We start from the raw sequence: 24,216 nt of genomic DNA on the forward strand, positions 1-24,216 counted from the left end.
GGCGCCATCTCTGGGTCTCTGCTGCTCTGCAGGCCTCTCGGGAAACGCTGCTTTCTGCAGTGAGCTTCCTGAAGAGGAAGGATCTCAAGCAGCTGCTGCAGACGGATCAAATGTGGAGATTTGCCGAGTGCTTGGTAAGGACAGCCTGGAATGCCCAGCCCAATCCCCGGAGCAGCCACCTGCCCACAGCGCCCAGTCTGTGGGGTTGGCAACTGTGGCCCCTGCCCAGTGCCGCACGCAGGGGCACCGGCCTGCGCCCCACACGCCGCTCCCTTCCCTGGGCCGTGCGGGCTCTGCTCCAGGCTCCTGTGGCCCCACGGCCGGTGCCCACGGAGCCCCGAGCCAGCCGGGCTCTGCTGCGGGGCGGCACCGCGGCTCGCCGGGCCCTGCGCCCCGTGCCGAGCCCGGCGCCTGCGGCTGCTGGCCGGGCCTCGGGGCTCTGTGGGCAGGGGGAGCAGCGCCGGCCGTGGGGAGCGCCCGGCCCAGGGGCAGGGCCCGCATCAACCCTTTCCCTCCGTGCCCTGCCGCTCTCTGCAGCTGGCAGAGGACAGGAGCCGAGCGGCCGAGCACCTGCGCCGGGCCCTGCCCTACCTGCGGAGCGCACAGGAGCCCCTGCGAGAGGCGGCCGTCAAGTTCATGGGTGAGCGCCAAGCCCGGCTCCCTCCCCGGCCCGCCCCATTGCCGCTGCTCGGACCCGGCCCCGCCTGCTGTGCCGGCAGCAGGATCCGGGCGCGGGCATGGGCAGCCCCCGCTGGCCTGGGCATTGCTGCTGCCGCCCTCTGGCAGCCGTGCCCCGGGGCGGCAGCGTGCGCCAGGGGCCCGGGCTGAGCCCTGCCCTGGCAGCGCCTCTGAAGGCAGGACACGCTCTGTGTTCCCCAGGGCTGGCCGGGCGCTACCTGACAAGGTAGCAGCCGCAGTTCCGCATCATCTGCAGCGGTGAGTGAGGCCCGCGGGCTCTCGGCGGGGGCTGCCGCTGGCAGCTGCGTTCCCTGGCCCGCCCGCCGATGGCTCCGCTCCCTGCGCACCCCAAGGGCAGCGGGGCCACAGCGCAGACACCTTGCAGGGGCCTGCAGGACATTCCTGGCCAGCAGCTGCCAGCTCGTCCTTCTTGGCTCCTGCTTCCTCCAGGCCGTGCCAGCAGCTGCGTGGCACAGACGAGGCTGGAGGCTCCGCCCAGCTCCCCGCAGATCCAGCCTCTGACTGTGCCTCTGTTTCTCTCTCTGCAGCCCTACAGGACATGACGGATGACAGCAGCCCTGCCATCTCATGTCGGGCGCTTCAAGCTCTGTACATCTTTTTAGCTGTACAGAGCGTTCCCTCCTCCCGGCTCCAGAGGATGCGAGACCAACTCCGCCGCCTCTGGAAGTCGCGGCCTTTCCTGTGTGCCCGTGGCTGAGTGTCCTGCCGCGGCGCTGTGCAGAACTGATCGATCCGGGAGGCTGCGTCTGCTGGGGCCGCCTGAGCCTGCGGGGAACACCTCTCCTCTGCCAGCACTTCCTTTCCCTTCACCCACTAGAGGAACATTAAATTGCTGTTGTTGGATAGCCGGCTGTCCAGGAGCTTTCTCTTGGTGCAGAGCGTCTTCAGGCCAATGGGGAATAGGGGAAAGGCTGCTTGGTCTGTGCAATTTGCCCGAGCGTGCGGTGTGGAAGTGAAAGTGGCCAAACGGCCCTTGGCCTTTGGTGGTTCCTGCAGGAATGTTTTTGTTCCTGCATCAAGTTTTCTGGAGCTGGGGGAACAAATGTGTTCCGTGTTGTGAGAGTCTGTCTGAAATATCCCTCATCTGCCTTACGACTGTCATGGACAGAGACAACCAAAAAATTAAAACCCCCGTTTGCTGATCTGGTGGCCGGGAAAGTCATGTGCCTGAGGCCTGAAAGTGTTGCAAAGTTGCTGTTTTCACAGATGTTGTTTGTTATACGCTACACTGAGCTCACAGGGCATCCTGCCTTTTTGCACAATAGCTCTGGAATCCTCCCTACCTCTCAGCTTGGCTGGTTTGAGCTTTAGGGTGGTCCCCTCCTCCAAGAGAAGACCGTTCATAACCACTGTGGCAGACAAGTAGAGATGTAAGAAACCTCTTCATCAAAGGACTGAGACATGAAATCCCTATGTGAGAAGGCCCCTGTCACCCTCTTCCAGATACTGGGACTGAAAGCCCCAACTCGGGGGAGGTGTACAGGGCGAGGAAGGAAAGCTGCCCAAAGCAAGGTGGATGTTGCAGGTGTAGGCAGTGGACAACGAAAACAATGACTCTCGCCTGCTTCCAAACTTGGACTGTGTGTACCCTTTTTTCCCACCCCCCTGATGATACAATAAACTGCCTTTGTTTCGGCTGCAAAATCCATCCCCCTTGCCCCAATGAAAAAGAGTATAATTGGGGTCCAGATGAACTGGGCCTCTGAGACCTCCCTGACGCAACAGGTTGGGTCCTCGACTGGACTGGACCAAAGGACTTCGTCTCTATGTTTGGTAGCTCTATCCCCTCTCTCTTTCTCTCTCTCTTTTGTCTCTCTCTCTTCCCCCATCTTTTTCTCTCCCTCAATCCCTCTATCACATTTTGCTGTGGTCATTCAATAAAGGTGCGTTTGTTTCGATTATCATTGCAAACCCCCTTGTACCGTGTTGGTTCTTTTTGCACCCTGAGATCAAATCCATGAACCATCACGAAACCCATCCATGAGGATGGATCATGACACCCCCCGAGGAACCCTCCCCAAATTCCCCCCCATAGCCCCCCCAGCACCCCCAGACCCCGCTAAAACACCCTCAAGCTCGCCCCACACCCTCCCCAAATCCCCCCCCTCCTCAAGACCCCTCCTCAAATTCCCCTCACGACCCCTCCCAGACCCCTCACCTGTCCTTGCGCCTCCTCAGCAGCTCCCGGAGCCCCCCGTCCTATCCCAGCGCCTCCCCCGCTCTCTCCAGCGCCTCCCGCAGGACCCGCCCGAGCCCGGGGCGGCTCCCGGGGGTCCCTGAGGGGGTCCCGGGGGGGGGGGGAGGGGGGGGGGAGGGGGCGCCCGCTCCATGCCCGGCCCCGAGGTCAAGGGGCGCTGCTTCCAGCTCGGCTCTGATTGGCTGGAGCGGCGCAGGGAGGGCGGGAGTTGGTGAGGGGAGACGCCCGGTGATTGGTTGGTTTCGTAGAGGGCGCGGTGATTGACAGGAGATGGGCTGGGCAGGCGGGCTTTGCCGATGGGAGGCGTACGGTGATTGGTTGGCTAGAGGCAAAGAAGGAGGGAATTGCTGAGGGAAGACGCCCGGTGATTGGTCGGTTCAGGTCGAGAGAGGCGAGAGTAGCTGAGAGGACGAACGCGGTGATTAGTTTGTTTGGGGTGAGAGGCGGGCGTGTCTGAGGTAAGGCATGCAGTGATTGGTTGGATTGGTGCACAGAGAGGCTGGTATTCCTGAGGGGAGACCCGCGGTGATTGGATGGTTTGGAGCAGGGCGCGCTGCTATTGGTTGGGAAAAGTCCGCGTTTTTTAAGGGAATATTCGCGGATTTTTGGGGGAAAAAACTCGGAGCTTTAAGGAAAAATTCCCGATTTTTGCAGGAGAAACATTCGCTGAGGTTTTGACCCTACCTGCCTCCAAATAACTCAAATAACCCCAAAACACTTGGGAAAAAACATAAACAACCCCAAACAATACCTAGAAATCCCCCAAATAACCCCAAATAAATCAAAATAACCCCAAAAAATGAAAAAAAAACTCCCCCAAGTGAAAGCCAAAAAACCCCGAATGATATCAAGCACAGCGAAAAAAAACCCCAATATACACCAGCATTAACCCCAAGAACCCCAAATAATTCCAAATAAACCCACATAAACTCAAATAAGCCTAAACAAACACTAATACTTCATAATAAACTCAAATAATTCCAAATAACCCCAAATAAACAGAAATAAACCAAGTAAAACCCAAGATAAATGACAAATAGTCCATCAATAACCCCAAATAAACCCCAAACAAACCCCAAGTAACCCCAGTTCCTCACGTCCCCACCCCAAAGCAGATCCCGACCAATCACAACGCACGGCAATCACAACTGACGACGATCCACTTGCTGGGCACAAACTCAGAGCACTGGCCCTGCTCAGCGATTTTCAGCCAACCAGCGCCCGGCCCGACTCTGACTCATCACTTGACAGGCACAGACCAAGGCCTCTCACTGAGGTAAATACTCAGTTACCGCGCCGGGTAATTTCCAGCCAATCAGAGCGTGTCTCTCTGATGACTCATCAGTTTCCAGGAGCGGAATTTGGTGTGGGGGGGGAAAAGGCGACCATGGGGATGGGCTGGGGACCCCAAATTAATCCAAAATGGGGCCGGGACCCCAAAACGGAGCATGAGAGGCCTGGAGCCCCCAAAACCAAACACGGGGGAGGGGACTGGGGGAACGATCGGAAAGGAGAGAGCGTGGAAAAAGAGTGTCGGGACCCGAAAATTTAGCTGGGAGGGGAATGGGACCCCAAAATTGAGGTGGGAGGGGAATGGAACCCTTAAATTAAGCTGGGATGGGTATGGGGTCCCAACACTGAGCTGGGAGGAGGATGAGACACCCCAAATTGAGCTGGGAGGGGGGTTGAACCCCCAGACAGGATTAAGCCAATTTTCTTCCTGGAATATGGAAAGTACTTCATGGATATGCAACAAGGCCATGAATATGCAACGGATTGATGTAATGGGAAACAAGGACCATCGAGCAAAGGCTGTTATGGCCACCAAGACCCCTCAGTTATGTTCAGGGACACCCCTTAATTAATCTGATTTTAATTACATTACCCTGTTGCATATTCATAGACCTTCATGCATATACATAAATGAATTTACATCTTTCAGGAACTATTTGACATGGCCCAGCCTTGGGGGTGTCTCCCCATTTCAGGACCCTCCTCTGAAATGGAAAATGTAAACGCCCTCCCTTTGACTACTATTACCATTATTATTATCATCCTTATCATCCTTATTATTATTATTATTATTATTAATAATAATAATAATAATAATAACAATAATTTATTTTGAAATTAAGGGGCTCTCAGGCAAAGATATGGGAGCAGAAAAACCAGTACTTTATTAGCAAAAATTAAAAATACAAATGCAGTAATAGAAACAAAAAGAAACAGTGACAGAATCAGAATCCTCTGGGAATTCAGTGAAAAAGGCTGATCCTCTTGGAATCCAGTGTGAAAAGGGCTGATCCTCTGGGAATCCAGATGGAAAACGGCTGATCCTTTGGGAATCCATTCCTTACCCCTCAAAGACAGGGCAAAGTCAGGGCTGTGGAGTTTTTATACGGTATCCCAAGGGTGGAGTTGAGGTTTGGGTCAGGGGAGGAGTTCTGAGAAACACAAGAAGGGTGAGATCAAATTCCTGCCTGTTAGCAACACCAGCACTCCATATAGAACGTGTCCCCAAATCCTAAATTCCCTCTAAAACAACTGAGAAATTATGCAATTCGATCAATTTCCTTCATTTAAACCAGTTTGGGGTGTTTTTAAAGGATGAAGGTGAAGCAGAGGAAAATTAAGGCCAAACCAAAAAGCGAAGCAGCCAGGTGGGTTCCCAACATGGATCACAGGGAATGTGACTGACCAGGGCTGTGCCCAAAGTGCCTCCTCCAGTGGGGGATGGAGCTGGAGCAGCACACGAAGCTCTGCCCGCACCTGGGGCACTCCCAGGGCTTCCCTTAGTGGTGCCTCCGTTGGTGTCGGGTCAAGTGAGAGCTCCTGGAGAAGCTCTTCCCACACTGGGGACACTCGTAGGGCCTCTCCCCTGTGTGGATGCGCCGGTGCCTGACAAGGGCACAGTTGCGCTTGAATCCCTTCCCACAGTCGGGGCAGTGGAAGGGCCTCTCCTCTCTGTGAATCCAATAGTGATGGAGAAGATAGGAGCTGGTCGGAAACCTCTTCCTGCATTTATCACACTCGTAGGGCCTCTCCCCGGTGTGGATGCGCCGGTGGGTGATGAGGGCGGAATTGTGCTTGAATCCTTTCCCACAGTGGGGGCATTGGAAGGGCCTCTCCTCTCTGTGAATCCGATAGTGCTGGAGGAGACTGCAGCTCTTCGGAAAACTCTTCCCACACTTGGAACACTCGTAGGGCCTCTCCCCAGTGTGGGTCCTCTGGTGCGTGACTAGGCTTGAGCTCTGGTTGAAGCACATCCCACACTCGGAGCACTTGTACGGTCTCTTCCCAGTGTGGATCCTCTGGTGCCTGATCAGGCTGGAGCTCACGCTGAAGCTCTTCCCACACTCCCCACACTCGTAGGGCTTCTCCCCAGTGTGGATCCTCTGGTGCACAATCAGGTGGCAGTTCCGTCTGAAGCTCTTCCCACACTCCACGCACGTGTGGGGCTTCTCCCCACCATGGAGCTGCTCATGGAGCACCAGCTCCGAGCTCTGGCTCCGTCTCCGGCCGCCTTCCCGGCCCAGGCTGGCTCTTTCCCCCTCAGATCCCCGCTGGCTGCGTTTGCAGCCCCTCCTCGTGCGGCATCTCTGGGGCTTTTCCTCCCCGTTGGCTTCCTGCGCCGTGGAGCCGCTCAAAACGGCCTCTTCCACCAGGTTCTGCCGTGGGCATTTGTCCTCCCTGCTCTCCATGCTCAGCTCCTGCTCTGGGGGAGGAAGGACAAGGACAGGATGGGATTTGCCTCCGTGCCACAGGCAAGGGCAAGGACATCCCCCAGGGCTGAGCTGCAGCCGGGGCCGTGCTGGGCTGGGAGATGGAGCAGCACAGAGGGGAAAGGGGCACTGACTTCCTCCTCACCTGCCTCAGTGTCCTGGGGCATCTTCGTCTTCCTTCCAGCCTCCGTAGGGCTGGCAGTGGGAAATCCTGGTTTGGGGAAAACAAGGGATGAGCGCATTTGTAGGAGTGTCGTGGGGTAGGACGGTCGGGACGGACGGAGACGAGAGATCTCTGCAGCCAGGGCGTGGAACTTGCGGTTTATTGCAAAGGGCCTGGGTGCAGGGCCCTGCTTGGAGCTGCCAGGCACAGGCCCAAGAGAAGAGAGGGGTAAAGAGGATAAGAGGGTAAGAAAGTAAGAGGAGAAGAGCGTAAGAGAGTAAGGGTCCCATTACAATACAATTAATTTTCTTCTGTGTTGAATATTCTATTTCTCACTTACCAATCTGGTACAAGATACAAATCCTAGAGCATTTACATACAGCCTGTAAGAATCAATACATCACCATACTGTGTTGCATTTTCAACCCTAAAATCTCTTCTTTGGACCCCTTCTGCTGAACTAGTAGGGTCTGGATCTGCCTGCAAGCAGAGGGAATTGTTTCATCAAAAGGGGATTACCTTCAGTTGGGCCACACCATTGTTTTCCAGTTGTTCACTAACTGAGATATCTCAAACCTAGCTTTCATTTCAATCTTCCTTACACTTTCTATATTCTCAAAATCTTTTGCCAGACATGCATATTTATAAGGCTTTCCTGTTTCATCGTTCCCAACACACATTGAGATTGAAGGTCCCTTTTGCCGAAGTCCATCTCTACAATCACTGGCCACCTGGGCTAAAGAAAAACCTCCCAAACACCCAGATTCAGCCCTGAAAAAGCCTCCCATGAGTTCCCCGTCCCTCGACCCTCCCCTCTGGTGTTCGGGGGTTCCCTCCTGTCCCACCAGCTGGGGTCACGCTTGGATTGGGGGTCCCCCTTGTGCCCGGTGCCCGCCCTGCCCAGGCTGCTGGCAGTCCCAGCAATGCCAAAAGCTCCCCCTGCTTCACTCTCCCCATTTCGGGATGCCGGGGCTGTTTGGGCTCCCGGGCTCCCTTCTCCCCTCATTCTCTGCTCTGGGCTGCAGTGGCTCCAAGGAGTCCCCACTGCCCCTCTCCAGGCTCTTGAGGCTCCCGCCAATGGCGGTGCTCCCCCCTCTCTGGGCTCCCCCCTTTGAGCTCCTGGGGGACACAGGGCTCTGCTCCTCCAGGCTGCCTCTGCCGGCAGCTGCCACCCCCCGATGTACCCCCAAGGGGCCTTTTCTGCTCAGCCTTGGACTTCTTCAGTCTCCAAACATCCCCCAAAAGCCCCAACCCAGGGACCCCCCAGGATATCCGGGCCGAGCACCCTCTCCCCGCTCATGGGTGCGATGGGGGGCGATGATCCCACAGGTGGGGGCTGCGAATTCAGGCAGGGATCGACAGCGTGGTTCCCTCAGCTCAGCCTCCATCTGCCTTTGTCCCTCCGCTTCCTCCCGCTCCTCCACTTCCTTCCCCCCTCATCCTCCCCCTCTGTCTTATCCCCACCTCCTTCTCCTCTTCCATCTCTCCCATTCCATCCCATCTCCTCCTCCTCCTCGCTAACCCCACCTCCTTCTACTCCTTCCATTGAGCTCTCTCTCCTCTTCCATCCCTCCCCCTGCTCCTCCCCTCTAACCCCACCTCCTCCTCCCCCTTCATCCCTGCCCTTCCCTCCCTCCTCCTCCTCTCCCAGCAGCAGCCACACCCTCGATGCCCCGTTCCCGCAGCCCTCCCAGCCGCGGCAGGAGCGGGGATGGAGCCGGGACAGGTCGGGATGGGCAGCGCGGGGCTCTCGGCTGCTCCAGCCACTGCGGGCAGGGGGAACTCGGCCCAGGCCAAAGGAGAGGCAAACTGGGCAAACTGGGGGCAGAGCACAAAGCTAAGGATGCAGCAGAAAATGGAGATAAAAGTAATGTTAACACTAACTCCACACGAGGAAAAACTGGAAATTGCAAAGTTTAGGGAAGCCGAGAAAAAAGTTTTAAACATGACAGGAAGTGAACAAGATAAATCAGGGAAATGGAAACTTCTTGATGGAAGACAATTACTTAATAAATGTGCTTCTAAGAAAATATGAGAAGACATGCATCAGAAAACCTACTGGGGTACTCAAGCTTTGTGCGATTATTTTTTAAGGAACTATGGGTGCACTGGGATTTTTGTAGTTGCAAAGCAAGTAACTGAAAGACACTTAATTTGCCAAAGGATAAATAAAAAGGTGACGAGAAAAACAACATTAGGAGGTCATGAGTTAGCTCATCGACCATTTCAATGTATCCAAGCAGAAGTTTAGATTTCTTAGGCTCTGGATTTATTTGTAAAAAAAAACATTTACCTAGAAGAGAATATGCAATATGTTAGACAGAGGATTATAGAAGAATAAAAATCTTTAAAGTATGAGTAACCTCCGAGAAAAATAAAACGGGAATTGAAAGGGAAGGGAACAAGAGGAAAAATCTAAAAGAGAGCGGGATCCTCTGCAGGTCTTGCCCCCTCCGTTCGCGGCCCAGGCGCCTGTCCCGGGTCCCGGCTCGCTGCCCGCCTCAGCTCCGCCTGCCCCGGTTTCCATCCCAGGTGCGGCCTCACTGCCCAGGGCAGCTCCACCTGCCCCGGCGCTGTCGCTCAATTTGTGTGCCCTGCTCCCACTGCCTGGCCCGCGGCCGCTCTGCCGGCCATGCTGGGGAAGATGGGGGTTGCTCTGTCCTGCCGCCTGCTCCGAGGTCACCGCGGCCACCGCACCCAGGGGGGGTCCCAGCCATCCCATCCCCGGCTGCCCTGCCCGTGCCACCTGCGCTGGGCACCGCCGCTGCTGCCGGGCTCTCCCACCTGCCTTTGCTCTGCCGGCAGCTGCCGGATCAGCCGCCATCAGCCATGTGGGGGCTACCCACGCTCCAGGCTCGGGCTCCATGGGAAGATCCCCCTCTGCCGATTCCAGCAGCAGACCCTGCCCACACTCCCACCAAGCCTTGGCGGGATATCCTCCCCTGACCCCGTCCTGCTCTGAGTTACGGCCCCTTGGTAACCACAGCTCCGGCTGTTCAAGGAAACTCTGTCTCTCTACAGGAAGCACCTTATCAAAACACTAGGAGCTCAGTTAAAAGGCAGCCCTCTCCAAATTCTATTTCAAAACACAGGACAAAGGCTAGAGAAGGTAAAAAAGTGAAAGAGTTAGATGAAGGGATTGCTCTATTTCCGTTCAGAGAGGTTCCCATGGGAGGGATGCGCTGCCCTGCCCCGCGGGAGCCACAGCGCAGGTCACCGCCCCATGCTCAGCTCAACCCGCGCAGCTGTGGGTACTTGTGAGAGCCTGGCACTGAAATGCCCTGAGCAGGAAGGCTTCAATATCTTCTGCTGACACCATGGCACCTAACAGGGGGGCAAAAGCAATTCTCACTGCTTCAGCAACCACTGGAGCAGATATCAAGGCACATTCTCCCACAGGAAGCTGGGCTGGCACACAGCCTGCCCTGGCACTTGGCTGCTGCCAACACCCAGCCAGGACATCGGCTCCTGCCCAAGGAGTGCAAAGCAGCACCACTGGTGGCCAAGGGGCCCATGCCAAGTGTCCCTGAGGCCAGAAACAGCCGCCAGCACAGCTCAACACGGGGGGACCCCCCAGCCTGGCCTCAAGGGCTCTGAAGCCCCGGAGATTTGCACTTCCCGCCCGCAGCAGGAGGATGGGAGGCCGCCCCTGAGCCTGCCCTGAAGGCAACGCAGCAGCAGCCAGGGCTACACAGCGGGCCAAGCCCCTGCGCCTGCCCACAGATCCTCGCCTGGAATCCTCTGCAATCCTGGCCACCCTCCTCTGCCATCTCCAGCCACTGGGGCCAAGCCTTGCTGCCACTGCTGCAGCTTCAGCGCTGGCTGGGCCAGCACTGCCACAGCTGCTGGGGAACACCAGGGCACAATTCCACTCTGGGGCTCACTGACACCCACACTCTGGGCTGCCTGCCATTGCACTGCTGCAAAATGTACCGAGTTTGGTTCTTTTAAATCTTCTTTCTCTGCTCTGGCTTGGTTTGTCTTTGCCTTGGGGAAAGGAATTTTAAAGCTTTTATTTAAGGGGTGTTACACCACTCAATGGAGATGAGTTTAACACCTGAACAGACTGGGAACAGCACAAAAGACACCCACAGAGATAACAACCAGCAACAAAACATCAACGTTGCCCAGCAGCAGGAAGAGAAGCTTCATTCCAGGCAGCCTCCAGAGGAGCTTTAGAAATGCAAATGAACACTGCTGGGCAAAGTGTGGACAATGCACCTGGGTCTCTTGCCCGGGGCAGGAATTGGGCTGATTCCCTCTGCCCCTCACCCCAAGCTCTGCCTGCTGGCACTGATGGAATTTGCACAGCTCAAGGCAGAGCCCAGGGGGAGGATATCTGACCCTGCAACACAAACGGGTGAAGCTGCAAAGGGAAACAGCACATGGAGAATGTTGGGAAAACTTCACTATAAACAAATGGAGGGAATCATCCCTCTGCCCATGTGCTGTCACTGTCTGTGTTATGTAGGGTATATTAGAGCACTGGGGATTTTTTACTACCAAAAATTCAGGGAAATCAGTTGGGAATCCAAGGATTTGATGATTTAATTAGAGAAAGGCAGTCAATTGATGCAGCCCTGGCTGGAGACAGCAGCCAAAACCAGGAAAAGATGAACGGCCAGCAGAACAAATCCTACAACACCATGGACCAGCCCCTGGGAACTCGAACCAATTCATATCAGGAGCCACAGAACCCATTTCTCATTTCAATGGCATCAATAGATTACAAGCTGCCCTCGCAATAATCACCAACCAAACAGCTGCAGCTCCTGACCATCCTGCTGACAAACCCACTGAAATGAGGAACACAACACTTAACCATGGGATGAGATTAGATCATCTTTTAGCAGAAAAATAAGGGTTTGTGGAAAATTAAATGTCTCAAACTGCTGTTGGCAAACAGATGACAAAGGAAACGTGGTGAAAAACAAAACAACAACGGAAACAAGAAAGCAGCTCATGTATTGGTCCAAACGTGGAAAGGATGGGAATGGGACACGGTTTTGTGGCTCCCTGGCAGACCACGGGTTAAATGAATGCTGTTTCTCCTCTGACGTGCTACAGCAACTCTCATCTTTTTACCATGCTCCACACCTTGACAGTGCAGCTCATTCAGCAGCTGAGCGAGGGGCCAGGGATTTGTAGATAAGGAACTCAGGGACGAAATCACCAGCTTCAATAACTGTTACTAATTAACATGGACTGCTGCTCACAGAAAGTCCCGCTAAATTCCTGAACTTCCAGAAGAACAAAGACTTAATAGAGCCGTGAATATCGGCTATTATACAAAAGTGGGGGTGCACATTAACGAGGACATGCAGTTGCCGGATCGGGAGGTCTGAACCTTCCAAGCACCTCAGCCAGTGGGTAAAGGCAGAGGGAGATGAGGCCAGCAAAATGAGAATAAAAAAGGGGCTGCGAACTATAACAATGGCAGAGAGCGCACGGCAAATGCCCCTCGGCCTCTCCCTCTGCCCAGCAATAAAGTCACTTTTACAGGACTCCTCTGTCTTCTCTGGGCACAGAAACCTCCGGCCACGGCAATTTCCCCGCACAGCGCCGGGCACGGGGCAGCCCCCTCTGTCCCAGCCACAGCAACCGGGCCGAGCCAGCGCTGCTCCGCCAGCGGCTCCTGCCGAGGCTGCGGCCGCAAGGAGACCGCGGGCAGCCGCTCCCGCAGCGCCCTCACGCCAGCGGCAACACGCGCCGGACACGGCACAACGAACCCGCCCGAGCCCCCTGCCGCCCCCGAGGCCCGCAGCCAGCCCCGAGGCCCCGCACAACCCAGCGCGGCTCCCACCTGGGCTGCGGCCGCCTCCCAGCTCCGCCGCCGCCTCACCGCGCTCCGGCCGCTGCCGCCGCTCACGGCACCGCACACACGCTCTGACAACAGCGCCACTGCCCAGCCACAGCCGCCCTCAGCCCGCCACCGGGGCCCTGCTTCGCCCCGCTCCCACCAATCAGCGCGCCACAACCGCAACTGACGGCACCATCGCCCAATCGCAGCCAGGGGCGGGCTCTGCACACGGCACAGCCCCGCCCCGCGCTCTCAGGGCGCCCCGGGCTGCGTGAGGGCAGAGCCGGAGCTGAGGAACAGCCCTGGAACGGGCCCGGGCCCGAGGGGATTGAGCTGAAAACACAAACAAACTTCTCCGCAGCTCCCGCCACGGCTTTCCCCTGCGACTCCGGTGGCTCCGGTTCCGAGGAAAGCCCTCAGTTTTCCTGCCCCTAATTACGCGCATTAGTGCACCGCTTTAATTTACCGCAAGAAAAGGAAAACTGCCCAAAGCTCTGCGGATGAGTGGGGGAAGGGAGCGATTTCTGACAGAAAACTCCAAAATCTCAGACCATAATAATGAGAACTAAGTGAAGACCCTTAAATCCACTTTTCCTCCCATGCCTCCATTGTGAAAAACGCCCATCACTTTAAAAAATAATTTAAAGTTTAATAGTAATAAAGTTGTCGTAAAAATAGTAATATAATTAGAGTAATAAAAATTTGAACAATTGAGATTAGGGCAATACGAGACAATAAGAAGAAAGTTACAGAGGACCGGGTACCTTTTCTGGGCAAAATAAGCCCGAAAAAGGACACCCGTTAAAAGAGGATTAACCCTTAAAAACAATAGCCTGTTGCATATTCATACACCTCATACATGATGCATAAATTCCATTCAAACAAAGGATTCTGTCTGGTTAGTGTCAGCTTCTGCCTCCTAATCCTCAGCGGCGTCTTCATGGCTGAGCAAGGCGGGAAGAAGTTCCTTTCTTCTGGTAAGAGAGCAGTAAATTCTCTTTCTCTGAAAGATTTAGGTGTCCTGTGGCTGCTGTCTGGTGAAAGTACCTCATTCATTTCTTTAAAAAGTATCCCACATACATAGTTCCTACCTTAACTAGAAAACTGCATTTACCACACTGTTAAAATGTTGATACTGCCCTATTAATCACTACAACAAAATACATATAGTATTTTATATCTGCATAGAGACATATAATATGCACTTTTTACACTGCCAAGGTAAAGGGATTCCTTTAATCTGCCTAACCACAAATAAAATAAATAAAAAGGCTGTCTCTGTTACAGCAAAAAATCTGATATGCCCACAAACACCACAAATGGGGGCGGGGGGAATTCCTGGAATTCTTTTAATTTGCTTTAATGCACATAAATCACCACACTAGTTTTTCCACATAAAATGCTGCACTTGTTGCAAACAAAATCTTAAAATCTCACAGAGCTATACAGTCCCAAGAATCAAATTACCACGATGCAGCCGAAAAAACCACACAGCTCTCCTGTACCTCAAGTCTTGGGAATCAACTTATAACAAGCTGTCTCTATTACAGCTCTGACAACCCACAAACACCAGTTTAAGTTAAAACCCTTCTAAAAGGGTGGCTTAACCCTCTTGACTCAGGCTCAAGCTTAATACACAGCTTAACACAGATGACACACAACAAAATTACCAGCTTGTTACAATTATAACTTTTACACAATAGTCAGCAAAATCGCACACTACACCAGATGAATCCAAAGTTGCATCTTTGCAAACTCCACAAGGACAGGGACCACAAAGGCACCGTGTTACAGCGTTTGATCCTCGCCTCCCAGGTCCCACAGGCAAAGGATTGGTTAACACCTGAACACAAAGCCTTATAAAGACTGGGTATACTCAAACACCAGGTGTCACAGCGAATGCTGCTACCCAAAACTAGAAAGTTCACACACACAAACCCACTGTGAAAGGGGTATTTCTTTCCACACACACAAACTCACTGTGAAAGGGGTATTTCTTTCCACACACACCAACTCAGTTATAACAACCTTAGACCAGCATTTGCCCTTACGACTGCTAGCCCCAGTTGGTGGCAAACTAAAGTCTCTATGCTGAAACAAATGGCAGCACCAAAAGCCCGAGCTCAGTACAACAGTTCAACAACTCTTTCTGCTGGTAACCAGATTTCAACTGCAACTTCAGCTTGCAAGCACACTACAGAGGCACAAATTGCACGTGGGACATCTCCCATGACTTACCAAAGGGCCTCTCCTGACCACGCCTTACCGGTCACTGTTTAAAACTGTCTCAATTTTTAAACATACCATTTTGTCTGGAGTTTTAGTAGTCAGGGGTCCTTGTCTGCTGCTGGATGAACAGTCTGTGCAGCAGAGCCCACTCTTCCAGGAATATCCTGGGGGTGCTGTTGCAGAATGCGGCCTTTGTCGGGGATGAGCCATTTGTCAGCTGCAGGTAAAACTCGGGGCTCAATGTGAGTCAACAGCAAGTTCCGTTTATTGAAGAGAGCATCAGACACTTATACAGCAAGTAATAAGCTTATGAATATTCTGTAAGCCAAGCGAACTATTGGTTAAACTATACCATCAACTCTTCCTCATTCCTTTGGGCCTACATTCTCTATTTCCCACGTCTCTCTGTCCACTTGTTATCATACCCAGCTAGGCCCAAGGACACGCTATCTTGCAGGTGCAAAAACTCAAACTAGCTGTGTTCAGTACTTTCCCAACTCCTGGTCGGCTAACAAGCGAATGTCTATGTGACTTCTGTCATGTAGCCATTTCTCCACAGGATGCACCAAGGGGGTCCATGACCTGAGCTGGTCTCACAGCCCAGCAGAGCCTCCTCCTGGCTGGCTTTGTAACTGAATCATTAAAACTGAGGATCATGGACAAAGTCTCTCTAACTAGTCAAAAGTTAGAAAGTTGCATGTTTATTACACTGGTGGGCAGCACAGGGGAGTCATTCTCAAAATGCATGACCGCACTGCATAAGGATTTTTGCCTTCTATTTATTTCCCAAAATAATACATATATATAACCCCAGCACCTCCCATCCCTGCTTTGTATTAAAGTGAGATTATTAGTCTTTCACGCGTGCACAATTCTTCTCTTGAATTGGGTCGGTGGTCTCAAATTGGGCCAGTGGTCCCTCCCAGGGATGAAGTCAGGAAGGTCTTCATCAGGTGCTGGGCATTGTTCTACTGGTTTCAGTATGTTCCTATAATGGTTCACTTGCTCCACTTCTTTCTACAAATGAGCTCATAATATAACAATTAGCTTTAGCTTAAGCATCCAATAATCATTAACCTAACATTGCTGTATCTAACTTCAATATGAATGGGTTCTAACACTCAGCTAAAATCCTAACCCTTTAAAATCATGATTCAATAGGACTTAGCAAACATAAGATGTGAAAAAGGCTTTTGTGTAACTAAAAACAGTGTAAGGCCATCCACTGACCAGCCTGTCCAAGTAATAAGATAACCGTGACACAAAGCAGAGCACCAGAGGACAATTAGACAATACCATGTTAAAATTAGGGAGGCCATACTGCATCCTTATCAGAGGATGTGAAACAGCAGGATGGAGACACAAAAAGAAATAAAACATATTGACCTGACACACAGGATGTTGTGCAGATAAGCTGGAGTGTGAAGAAGTCAAAGAAAGAACTTCCCAAAACATCAGAAAGTTCACAAGAATTTTTGAATAATGCATGAAACACATGAATGTGCATATATCTCAGCAATGTAAAGGTATAAAGATAACATTGTCTGTGTACACCCCTGTGTTCTTTGGCTGTTTGCCAAGAGCACTCCAGCGCATGGGAGGGGTGGGGGAAATATAGTCCTTTTCTGGATTATTATTGTTATTGTTATTCTTATTCTTCTTATTATTATTATTATTACTACTCTTACTCTTACTCTTACTATTATTATTAAACTTTTAAAAACTCTAAGCAGTGAATTTTGTTTTTCACACCCTGAACAGGATCAGGACCCCCCTGAGTCCATTCCTGTGAACGAGGACCCCCTGCACTGGATCCCAGCCAGGCCCTTATCTAGCACCGGGACACCCCCCAAACCCTGACTCCCAGGAAGGGACTCCCCCTGAACCCCCATTCCAGGGTACCAGGACCCCACTGCATGCCCTTATTCAACACCAGGACCCCTGTTCACGCCCATATCCGGGACTGGAACCCTCCCAAAGCCTCCATTCTCAGGCACAGGGACCCCCCTGCACCCCCTTATCTGTGGATATATCTTATCTGTGAATATATGTATTGTTATAACAGCAATAAGAATACAACAACTGAAATGTAGTGAGAGTCCTATGTGTTAGATAAGTGGGTCCTAGCTATTCTAAATGAGTCGCAGCTGCGAAGTCCTTGGTCGGGCAGCAGCTATGGCTTGTAAAGATAGCTGGGATAAAAGGGGTGGTTCGAGAGCCCAGGAGGAGCCCCTAAGAAGACGCATGAAGAACTGTGCTGCAGAAAAAACAGCTTGCTACAGTATGGGACTTGAGAAATATGAATAACAACAAGAATGAAACACTTATACAGCACAGGGCCCCCCTGCACCCCCTTATCCATCACCGGGATCCCCCTGCTTCCCCTCATCCAGCCCGGGGATCCCCCTGCACCCCCTTATCCAGCCCCAATGCCCCCCCGCACCCCCTTTTCCTGGACCCCCCCCTCCCGCCTTCCCCAGCCCCCACCCATCACCTTCCTCAGCACCGGGGGCCCTGCACCCCCTTTCCTGGGCGCAGGGACCCCCTGGAACCCCCATTGCCCTCACCCCCCATTCATGGGCACAAGGAACCCCTGAACCTCTGCTCCTGGGCAGGGGGACCCCCTGCACCCCCTTATCCGGGACTGGGACCCCTCCTGGACCCCCTTCACGTGTTCTGGCACCCCCCGCACCCCTGCCCGGCCCTCCCGCCCTTCCCAGACCCCAGACCCGCCCTTTTCCTTCACCTTTGCACCCCCAGATCTCCCAAATTTCCGGATCCCCCCAGTTCTCCCCTCCAGGCGCTTCCTTAAGGGGTTCCCAGGTGGTTCTCAGAGGGCTCCAGGGCGGTCGCAGCGGGATCCAGAGGGATTCTCGGCAAATCCTCCGTCCCCTCCCCGCCCCGCCCTCCTCGGTCCCTTTCGCTTCCGCGTCCCAACCTGCGAGACCGGGATCTGCCCGGCGACCGGTGACGTCACTGACAGATCGGGCTGCCTTTGGCGGGCAGGAGACAGCGGGGCCAATGGCGGGGCCGGAGGCGGCTGTGGGAGCCGGGCCATGGCTGGGGCGGGGCCGCGGCCGAGCAGGGCCATGGCTCCAGCGCTGGGTCTGGGGCTGCTCTGGGGGCTCCTGGGGGACCCGGGGGGCGCGACCAAAGGTGAGTGGGAACCCCGAAACCGGGAACCCCCTGAGCGTCCATTTGCGGGCACCGAGACCCTCCTGAACTTCTGTTATCGGGCACAGGAATCCCCATGGCCCCATTTTGGGTCCTGTGACCCCCTCCATCCCCTCCTTCAGCACCGGGACCCCCTGTTCCCCTTATCTGGTACCGGGACCCCTCTGAACTCCATTCCTGGGCTCGGGGATCCCCGTGAACGTTCATTTCTTGGCAGCGGGACCCCCTGCGCCCCCTTATCTGGCCCCGAGACCCACCGGATCTCCCATTCCTGGGGATCAGGATCCCTTTGAACCCTGAATCTCGGCACGGGAACCCCCCTGAACCCCCATTCCTGGGCACTGGGTCAGCCCTGAATCTCCATTTCTGGGCACCAGGATCCCCCTTCACCCCCTTATCCGGGACTAGGATCCCCCCCCCACACCCCCGTCAGTGCTCTGGGATCCCCCTGCCCCCCTTTTCGGGCATCCCGCCCTTCCCAGACCCTTTGGACCATTTCCTTGACCTTTGGATTCCCACAGATCTCCCAACTTTCCGTGTCCCCCCCGTTTTCCACTCCCACCGCTTCCCGAAACGGGGTCCCAGAGGATCCCAGGGGTCCCAGGGCGTCGCAGGGGGGGATCCTGAGGGATCCAGATGAACTCTCTGGAATTCCCCGTTTCCCTCGTCCCCTCCCCCGACGTTCCCTCGGTTTTTTCTCTTTCGCGTCTCCCAAGCTGCGTCCGCCGCCTCTCCCAGCCCCAGACCCCCCTTTCTGTGACCAGGGACCCCCTGGAGCCCCATTTCTGCCTTTCCCAGCTCCCAGACCCCACTGCCCTCCACACCGGGGACCCCTGGACCCCCTTTGGTGGGCACCGGGGACCCCTGGATCCCCCATCCCGCCTCTCCCAGTCCCTTCATTGGACCTTGGACCCTTCCAGGCTCTCCTGGTTCCGTTTCCTGATCCTTGAACGTCCCCACGGGGTCCAGGAAGGTCCCTGGGTGGTTGTGGAGGTTCCAGGGGGGATTCGGGGCTCTGGGACACCTCCTGAATTTTCAGTCCTGGGCACTGCCCCCCTCTGTACCCCCTCATCCAGTACCAACAGCCCCCTGCACCCCCTTTCTCCTTTGTCCTGCTTTCCCCAGTCCCCTTCTTTTCCTTGTCCCTGAGACCCCCTGGACCCCCATTCCTGCTTTTCTCAGGCCCCAGCCCCCCCCTTTCCTCTGCATCAAGGACCCCTGAGCCTCTCCCATTCCCAGCTCTCTCCGCCCTGTGACCCCTTTCCTCGGCACTGGGGATCCCTGGACCCCCTTTCCTCGGCACAGAGATCCCCTGGAACCCCCATCCCACTTCTCCCAGTCCCTGCACCTCCTCTCCCACAACCCTGGAACCCGCCGAGCCCCCATTCCTGGACACCAGGACCCCCTGCAGGCCCTTTCCTGTCCATCCCACCTCTCCCACCCTGCACACCCTTTCCTTGGCCCCAGGATCCCCAAACCCCTTCCCAGCTCTCCCAGTTCCCCTTTCATTGATCCATGATCCCCTCAACCCCCCCAAATCTCCGTGTCCCCCCAGTTCTCCACTCCCTGCGTTTCCTGGATGTGGCAGTGTCGGAGCCCAGCCCGGGGATCCCCCAGTACATGACCATGGGGTTCGTGGATGGGATCCCCTTCGAGCGCTACGACAACAAGCGGGGCCAGGTGGAGCTGCTGACACAGTGGATGAAGGATGGAGCTGAGCCAGGATATTAGGATAGAGAGAACCAGATCTATGTGAGGAACCAGCACGTGGCTGCCAGGGACCTGGAGAGACTGCGGGAGCGATACAACCAGAGCGCGGGTGAGTGGGGGGATCTGTGGGGCTGGAATGGGATCCATGGGGCTGGGATGGGATCTGGGGGGCTTGAATGGGAACTGTAGGGCTGGGGTGACAATCCATAGGGCTGGGATGGGATCTATAAGTCTGAGGTGTGCATTCACAGGGCTCCAAGGAGCTGAAAATAGGGATCCATTAGGTTGGGATGGAATATCTTGTGATCCATGGGTTGGGATATGGATCTGTGGGGCTGGGATGGGATCTGTGGGGATGGAATAGGATCCATGGGGCTGGGATGGAATCTATAGGTCTCCAGTGTGGATTCACAGGGCTCCAAGGGGGTGACACAGGGATCCATTAGTCTGGGATGGAATATCTTGTGATCCCTGGGGCTGGGATGGGATCTGTGGGGACAGGTTGGGATCCATGGGGTTGGGATGTGGATCCAGGGGCTAGGATGGGATCCATGGGGCTGGGGTGGGATCTATAGGTCTCAGATGTGGATTCACAGGGCTCCAAGGGGCTGAAATGGGGATCCATTAGGCTGGGATGGGATATCTTGTGATCCATGGGGCTGGGATGGGATCTGTGGGGCTGGGTTGGAATCCATGGGGTTGGGATGTGGATCCATGGGGTCCAAGGGGCTGGGATGAGGCTCTGTGGGTCTCCATCAGATTCTGTGGCTGGAATGGGGATCTGTGGGGCTGAGACACAATTCCATGGGTCTCTGTGGGTACAATCCCCCCAGGTCTCCACACAAGGTTGAGAGTTTATGGCTGTGACCTCCTGTCTGACGGGAGCATCCATGGATCCCAGCAGATCGGCTACGACGGGCGGGATCATCTCTCCTTTGACCTGGGATCTGGGAGGTTCGTGGCGGCCGACAACGGTGCTGAGATCACCAGGAGGCGCTGGGAACAGGAAGAGGTGGCTGAGGGTTTGATGAATTACCTGAAGCACGAATGCCCGGAATGGCTCCGGAAATTTGTTGGATATGGGCAGAAGGAGCTGGAGCGCAAAGGTGGGAGCAGAATTCCTGTGGAGATTTGGGATTTGGTAATGGAGGACTTGGGATCACGGTAATTCCTGTGGGAATTCCATGGGTAGATCTCACCTCAGTCCCATTCCCATGGAATTCCGTGGTCAGATCTCCCCTCCATCCCATTCCAGTGGGAATTCCATGGTCAGATCTCACCCCAGTCCCGTTCTAATGGGAATTCCATGGATGTCCCTCACCATTATCCCATTCCAGAGCCCCCTGATGTCCACGTATCCAGAAGAGAGGAACACAGGACGCTGATCCTGTCCTGCCATGCGTATGGATTCTACCCCAACACCATCACAGTCAGCTGGATGAAGGGGGGTGAAACCTTGGATCAGGAGACGGAGTGGGGCGGGATCGTTCCCAACAGCGACGGCACCTTCCACACCTGGGCCAGGATCGAGGCGCTGCCAGAGGAGCGGGAGCAGTACCGGTGCAGGGTGGAGCATCCCGGACTGCCAGAGCCTGGGATCTTCGCTTGGGGTGAGGCTGGGAATGTGGGGATTGGGAATTTGGAATTCCCAAATGGGGATTCCCCTCACCTCCTCACTATCCCACATTTCCCAGAGCCGACATCTGGCGGGAATCTCACTGTGGTGGTCGCTGTGTCCGTCATCACTGCCATCCTCATCCTCATTGTCCTCATCGGATTCGGCGTCTGGAAGCTCCAATCCGGTAACACACGGGATGGGGGTCGGGAAGGGACACGAATCCACCCGGCACTGTTCTGGGAATCCTGTGCCACCAACGCTGATCCCACTTTGTTTCCACAGGGAGGAGAGACAGGAATGGATACAACCCGGCAGCTGGTGAGTTCCAATGGCGGATCCAGCTCTGGATCCCTTCTGTACAAATCCCAGGATGGATCCAGGGGTTAATCCCAGTGTATGATCCATGCTGGAATCTCATGGATCTTCTCTTTCTGCAGGAAGGGACATGGGAACCAACAGCTTCAGCACGGGTATGGAGCAGGATCAGGGTGGGATTCCAGAGGGGGATTGGGGCACGATGGACAGACTGGCATCAGGGAGGGTTACGGAACAGGGCAGGGGTCCGTCCAGAGTGGGATCAAGTGGAACTTGAACTGTAGAGTAGGATTGGGGCTTGATTCTGGAGCAGGATTAGGTGGGATGGATGGAGCAAGATTGGGGTGGGATCACGTGGGATTCTGCAGCAGGTCCTGCTCTCCATGGACTCCAGCCAGGCCAGCCTGTGGAATGGGGACAGGGACAGGGTGACACCGTGACCCTCTCTTATCCTGGCAGGAATCACTGCCTGAGTGATCCATGGAGCTGGATCCGGCCCCTTCCCTCTTCCCAGGAAAGCTGAGAGCTGCCACCAGAGCTGATCCTGCTGCTCCCACCCACCCCACAGGTCTTTCTAACAGATCCATTTCCAGTTTTCCATTCCCCAGTGTTTTAAAGCCAAGAACCACAAATATTCACAATGCTTCAGTTCTGGTGTGAAATTATCCTGCTTGGGGCAATAAATCTACTTGAGGCAATATCCTGCATTGTCAAGCAATTTGTATTCTATTTACTGTCTGTATGGAAGTTGTTTTCTGTTAAGTAGGCAGTTTTCTTTATCTCTTCCACAACCTGGGAGATGTCTGCTGAAAACAGACTATTGAATGTGACTGCCTGACTGATAAGTACTATAACATCCCAGTGTGAGATGCTCTGCCCAGAGGGGAGAGCCAAGCATTCCTACCTGGATATAATCTTGAGGTTCTGGAACACCAGCACAGTGAGACAGAGTGAAAAATCCCCCAGAGTAAAAATCCATTTTGAATTAGGTGAAATGTCTAAGAAGGGTGAAAAGTCTGTAAGGCCAAAGCTAAAGGGAAAACTGCAGAACTGAGATAATGAGGAGACAGGGGGAGACAGATAAAGAAAAACAGAAACTACTGCAAGGGCAGGCCGGCCTGACCCAGGAATTCTTTTTGATAAAGGGGAACTGGTGGCAAATGTCACGCGGAGCCCATAAAAATTAATATGTATGAGCCTATTGTGAAACTGTATGCATATGTATTTGTAATGGAGATAAAAGGAGATCTAAAGTTCTCAGAGGCACGCATGCCCTTTTAGGGAGAGAAATCTCCAGATGCGTCCAGCGCTGCAATAAACATACCAAACTTTACAACTTTTACAAAGTTGTGGGGTTCTCTTTTTTTCTCCGCAAAATAACAGCTTTCTCCACTGGATCCCCAAAGGAACAGCAGCTGCCTCTTCTTCCCCTGGATCTTCAGAGAAGACTCCACCCTTCTACAGGATCCCTACTCCAGCAGAACCCACCTGACACTCCAGCTGGATTGCAGTCACAATTCCAATGGGACTGCTACCCACACCCTGACCCACAGGGTGTCAGGTTGTGTTCTGACTCTGTCAGTGTTGTTCTAGTGTGCTGCATTGTTCATTTTATCCTTTTATATTCTTTCCTAGTAAAGAACTGTTATTTACTGCTCCCATATTTTTGCCTAAGAGCCCCTTAATTTAAAATCTATAGCAATTCGGAGGGGTGGGGAGGGTTTACATTCTCCATTTCAGGGGAGGCTCCTGCCTTCCTTAGCAGACTCCTGTCTTTCCAAACCAAGACAGATTTTGGCACCCACGTGGGGAGAGAGAGCACAGAAACAAAAAGGGAATTTCAGTTCTTGAGTAATCTATTTTTTTGTGTGCATCTATAGAAACCTCATTAAGCAACACCATGTGGTCCAGCTTGCCCTGGTTTGGGTGGCATGTGATCGTGGCTGTATTTCTCCCATTGGTAGGCCCTTATCTAAACATGGGTCCTATAACCAAGGCTACCGTGTCTGTTATCCGTTTTGTTTTATGGGTGAATAAGGTGAGGAATTAATGGATTTTTAACTTCCTCTGGAAAGCAGGCACATGGATTCACAGCTATCACATCCTAACTGTATGTTTCTGGGGTTACTTTAATAATGGCACCTGCTGTAAAGAAATGACACTGGGCAAAATCTTCTCCAAACCCTTTAACCATCTCTTTGGGCCCGCCCCACCAGTTTTTGAAGCGTTCAGATCCACTCTAAATATTAATTATATCATACAGTGTCTGAAGTTGCTGATAGGCCTGCTCTATTTAGCATTTAGAGAGAAGGGGAGACTGACCTGGATAACCACCCTGACACCTACTCCAGAACCCAATACGCTACTAGAGTCTAGGGATGCTGCTGCCCCAGAGCCTGATCCTGCCCCACAGCCCACCTCAGATATGAACCACCTAGATTGCTGGAGGGTCTGGTGAAGGAGATAGGCCAGATGCTGAAGGAATACACTTCCCCAGCTGGTGAGAAGCCCTCCCCCACCTTGATGAAGGAGAGTCTAATGGTTCAGCAGCAGAACCCACAGATATTACAACTGTCCAGGTTCCAGCTG

At 53.9% G+C, this 24,216-nt stretch overlaps 1 protein-coding gene and 1 pseudogene across 1 annotated transcript; one reads left to right on the forward strand and one right to left on the reverse strand.

The window, feature by feature from the left end:
* Nucleotides 1–1,278: 1,278 nt before the first annotated feature.
* Nucleotides 1,279–7,738, reverse strand: LOC131570197 (zinc finger protein ZFP2-like). Its single transcript, XM_058822540.1, has 7 exons — nt 7,677–7,738; nt 6,764–6,954; nt 6,235–6,611; nt 5,694–6,147; nt 4,670–4,689; nt 3,021–3,218; nt 1,279–1,512 (listed from the first exon to the last, which is right to left on the reverse strand). The coding sequence occupies exons 1-7, from the start codon at nt 7,736–7,738 to the stop codon at nt 1,279–1,281; spliced, it is 1,536 nt and encodes a 511-aa protein (XP_058678523.1).
* Nucleotides 7,739–17,899: 10,161 nt separating this feature from the next.
* Nucleotides 17,900–23,290, forward strand: LOC131570262 (class I histocompatibility antigen, F10 alpha chain-like; annotated as a pseudogene).
* The last annotated feature ends 926 nt before the right edge of the window (nt 23,291–24,216 follow it).

The sequence above is a fragment of the Ammospiza caudacuta genome, chromosome 33, assembly GCF_027887145.1.
Source record: "Ammospiza caudacuta isolate bAmmCau1 chromosome 33, bAmmCau1.pri, whole genome shotgun sequence".
In the NCBI taxonomy this organism is placed as follows: domain Eukaryota; kingdom Metazoa; phylum Chordata; class Aves; order Passeriformes; family Passerellidae; genus Ammospiza; species Ammospiza caudacuta.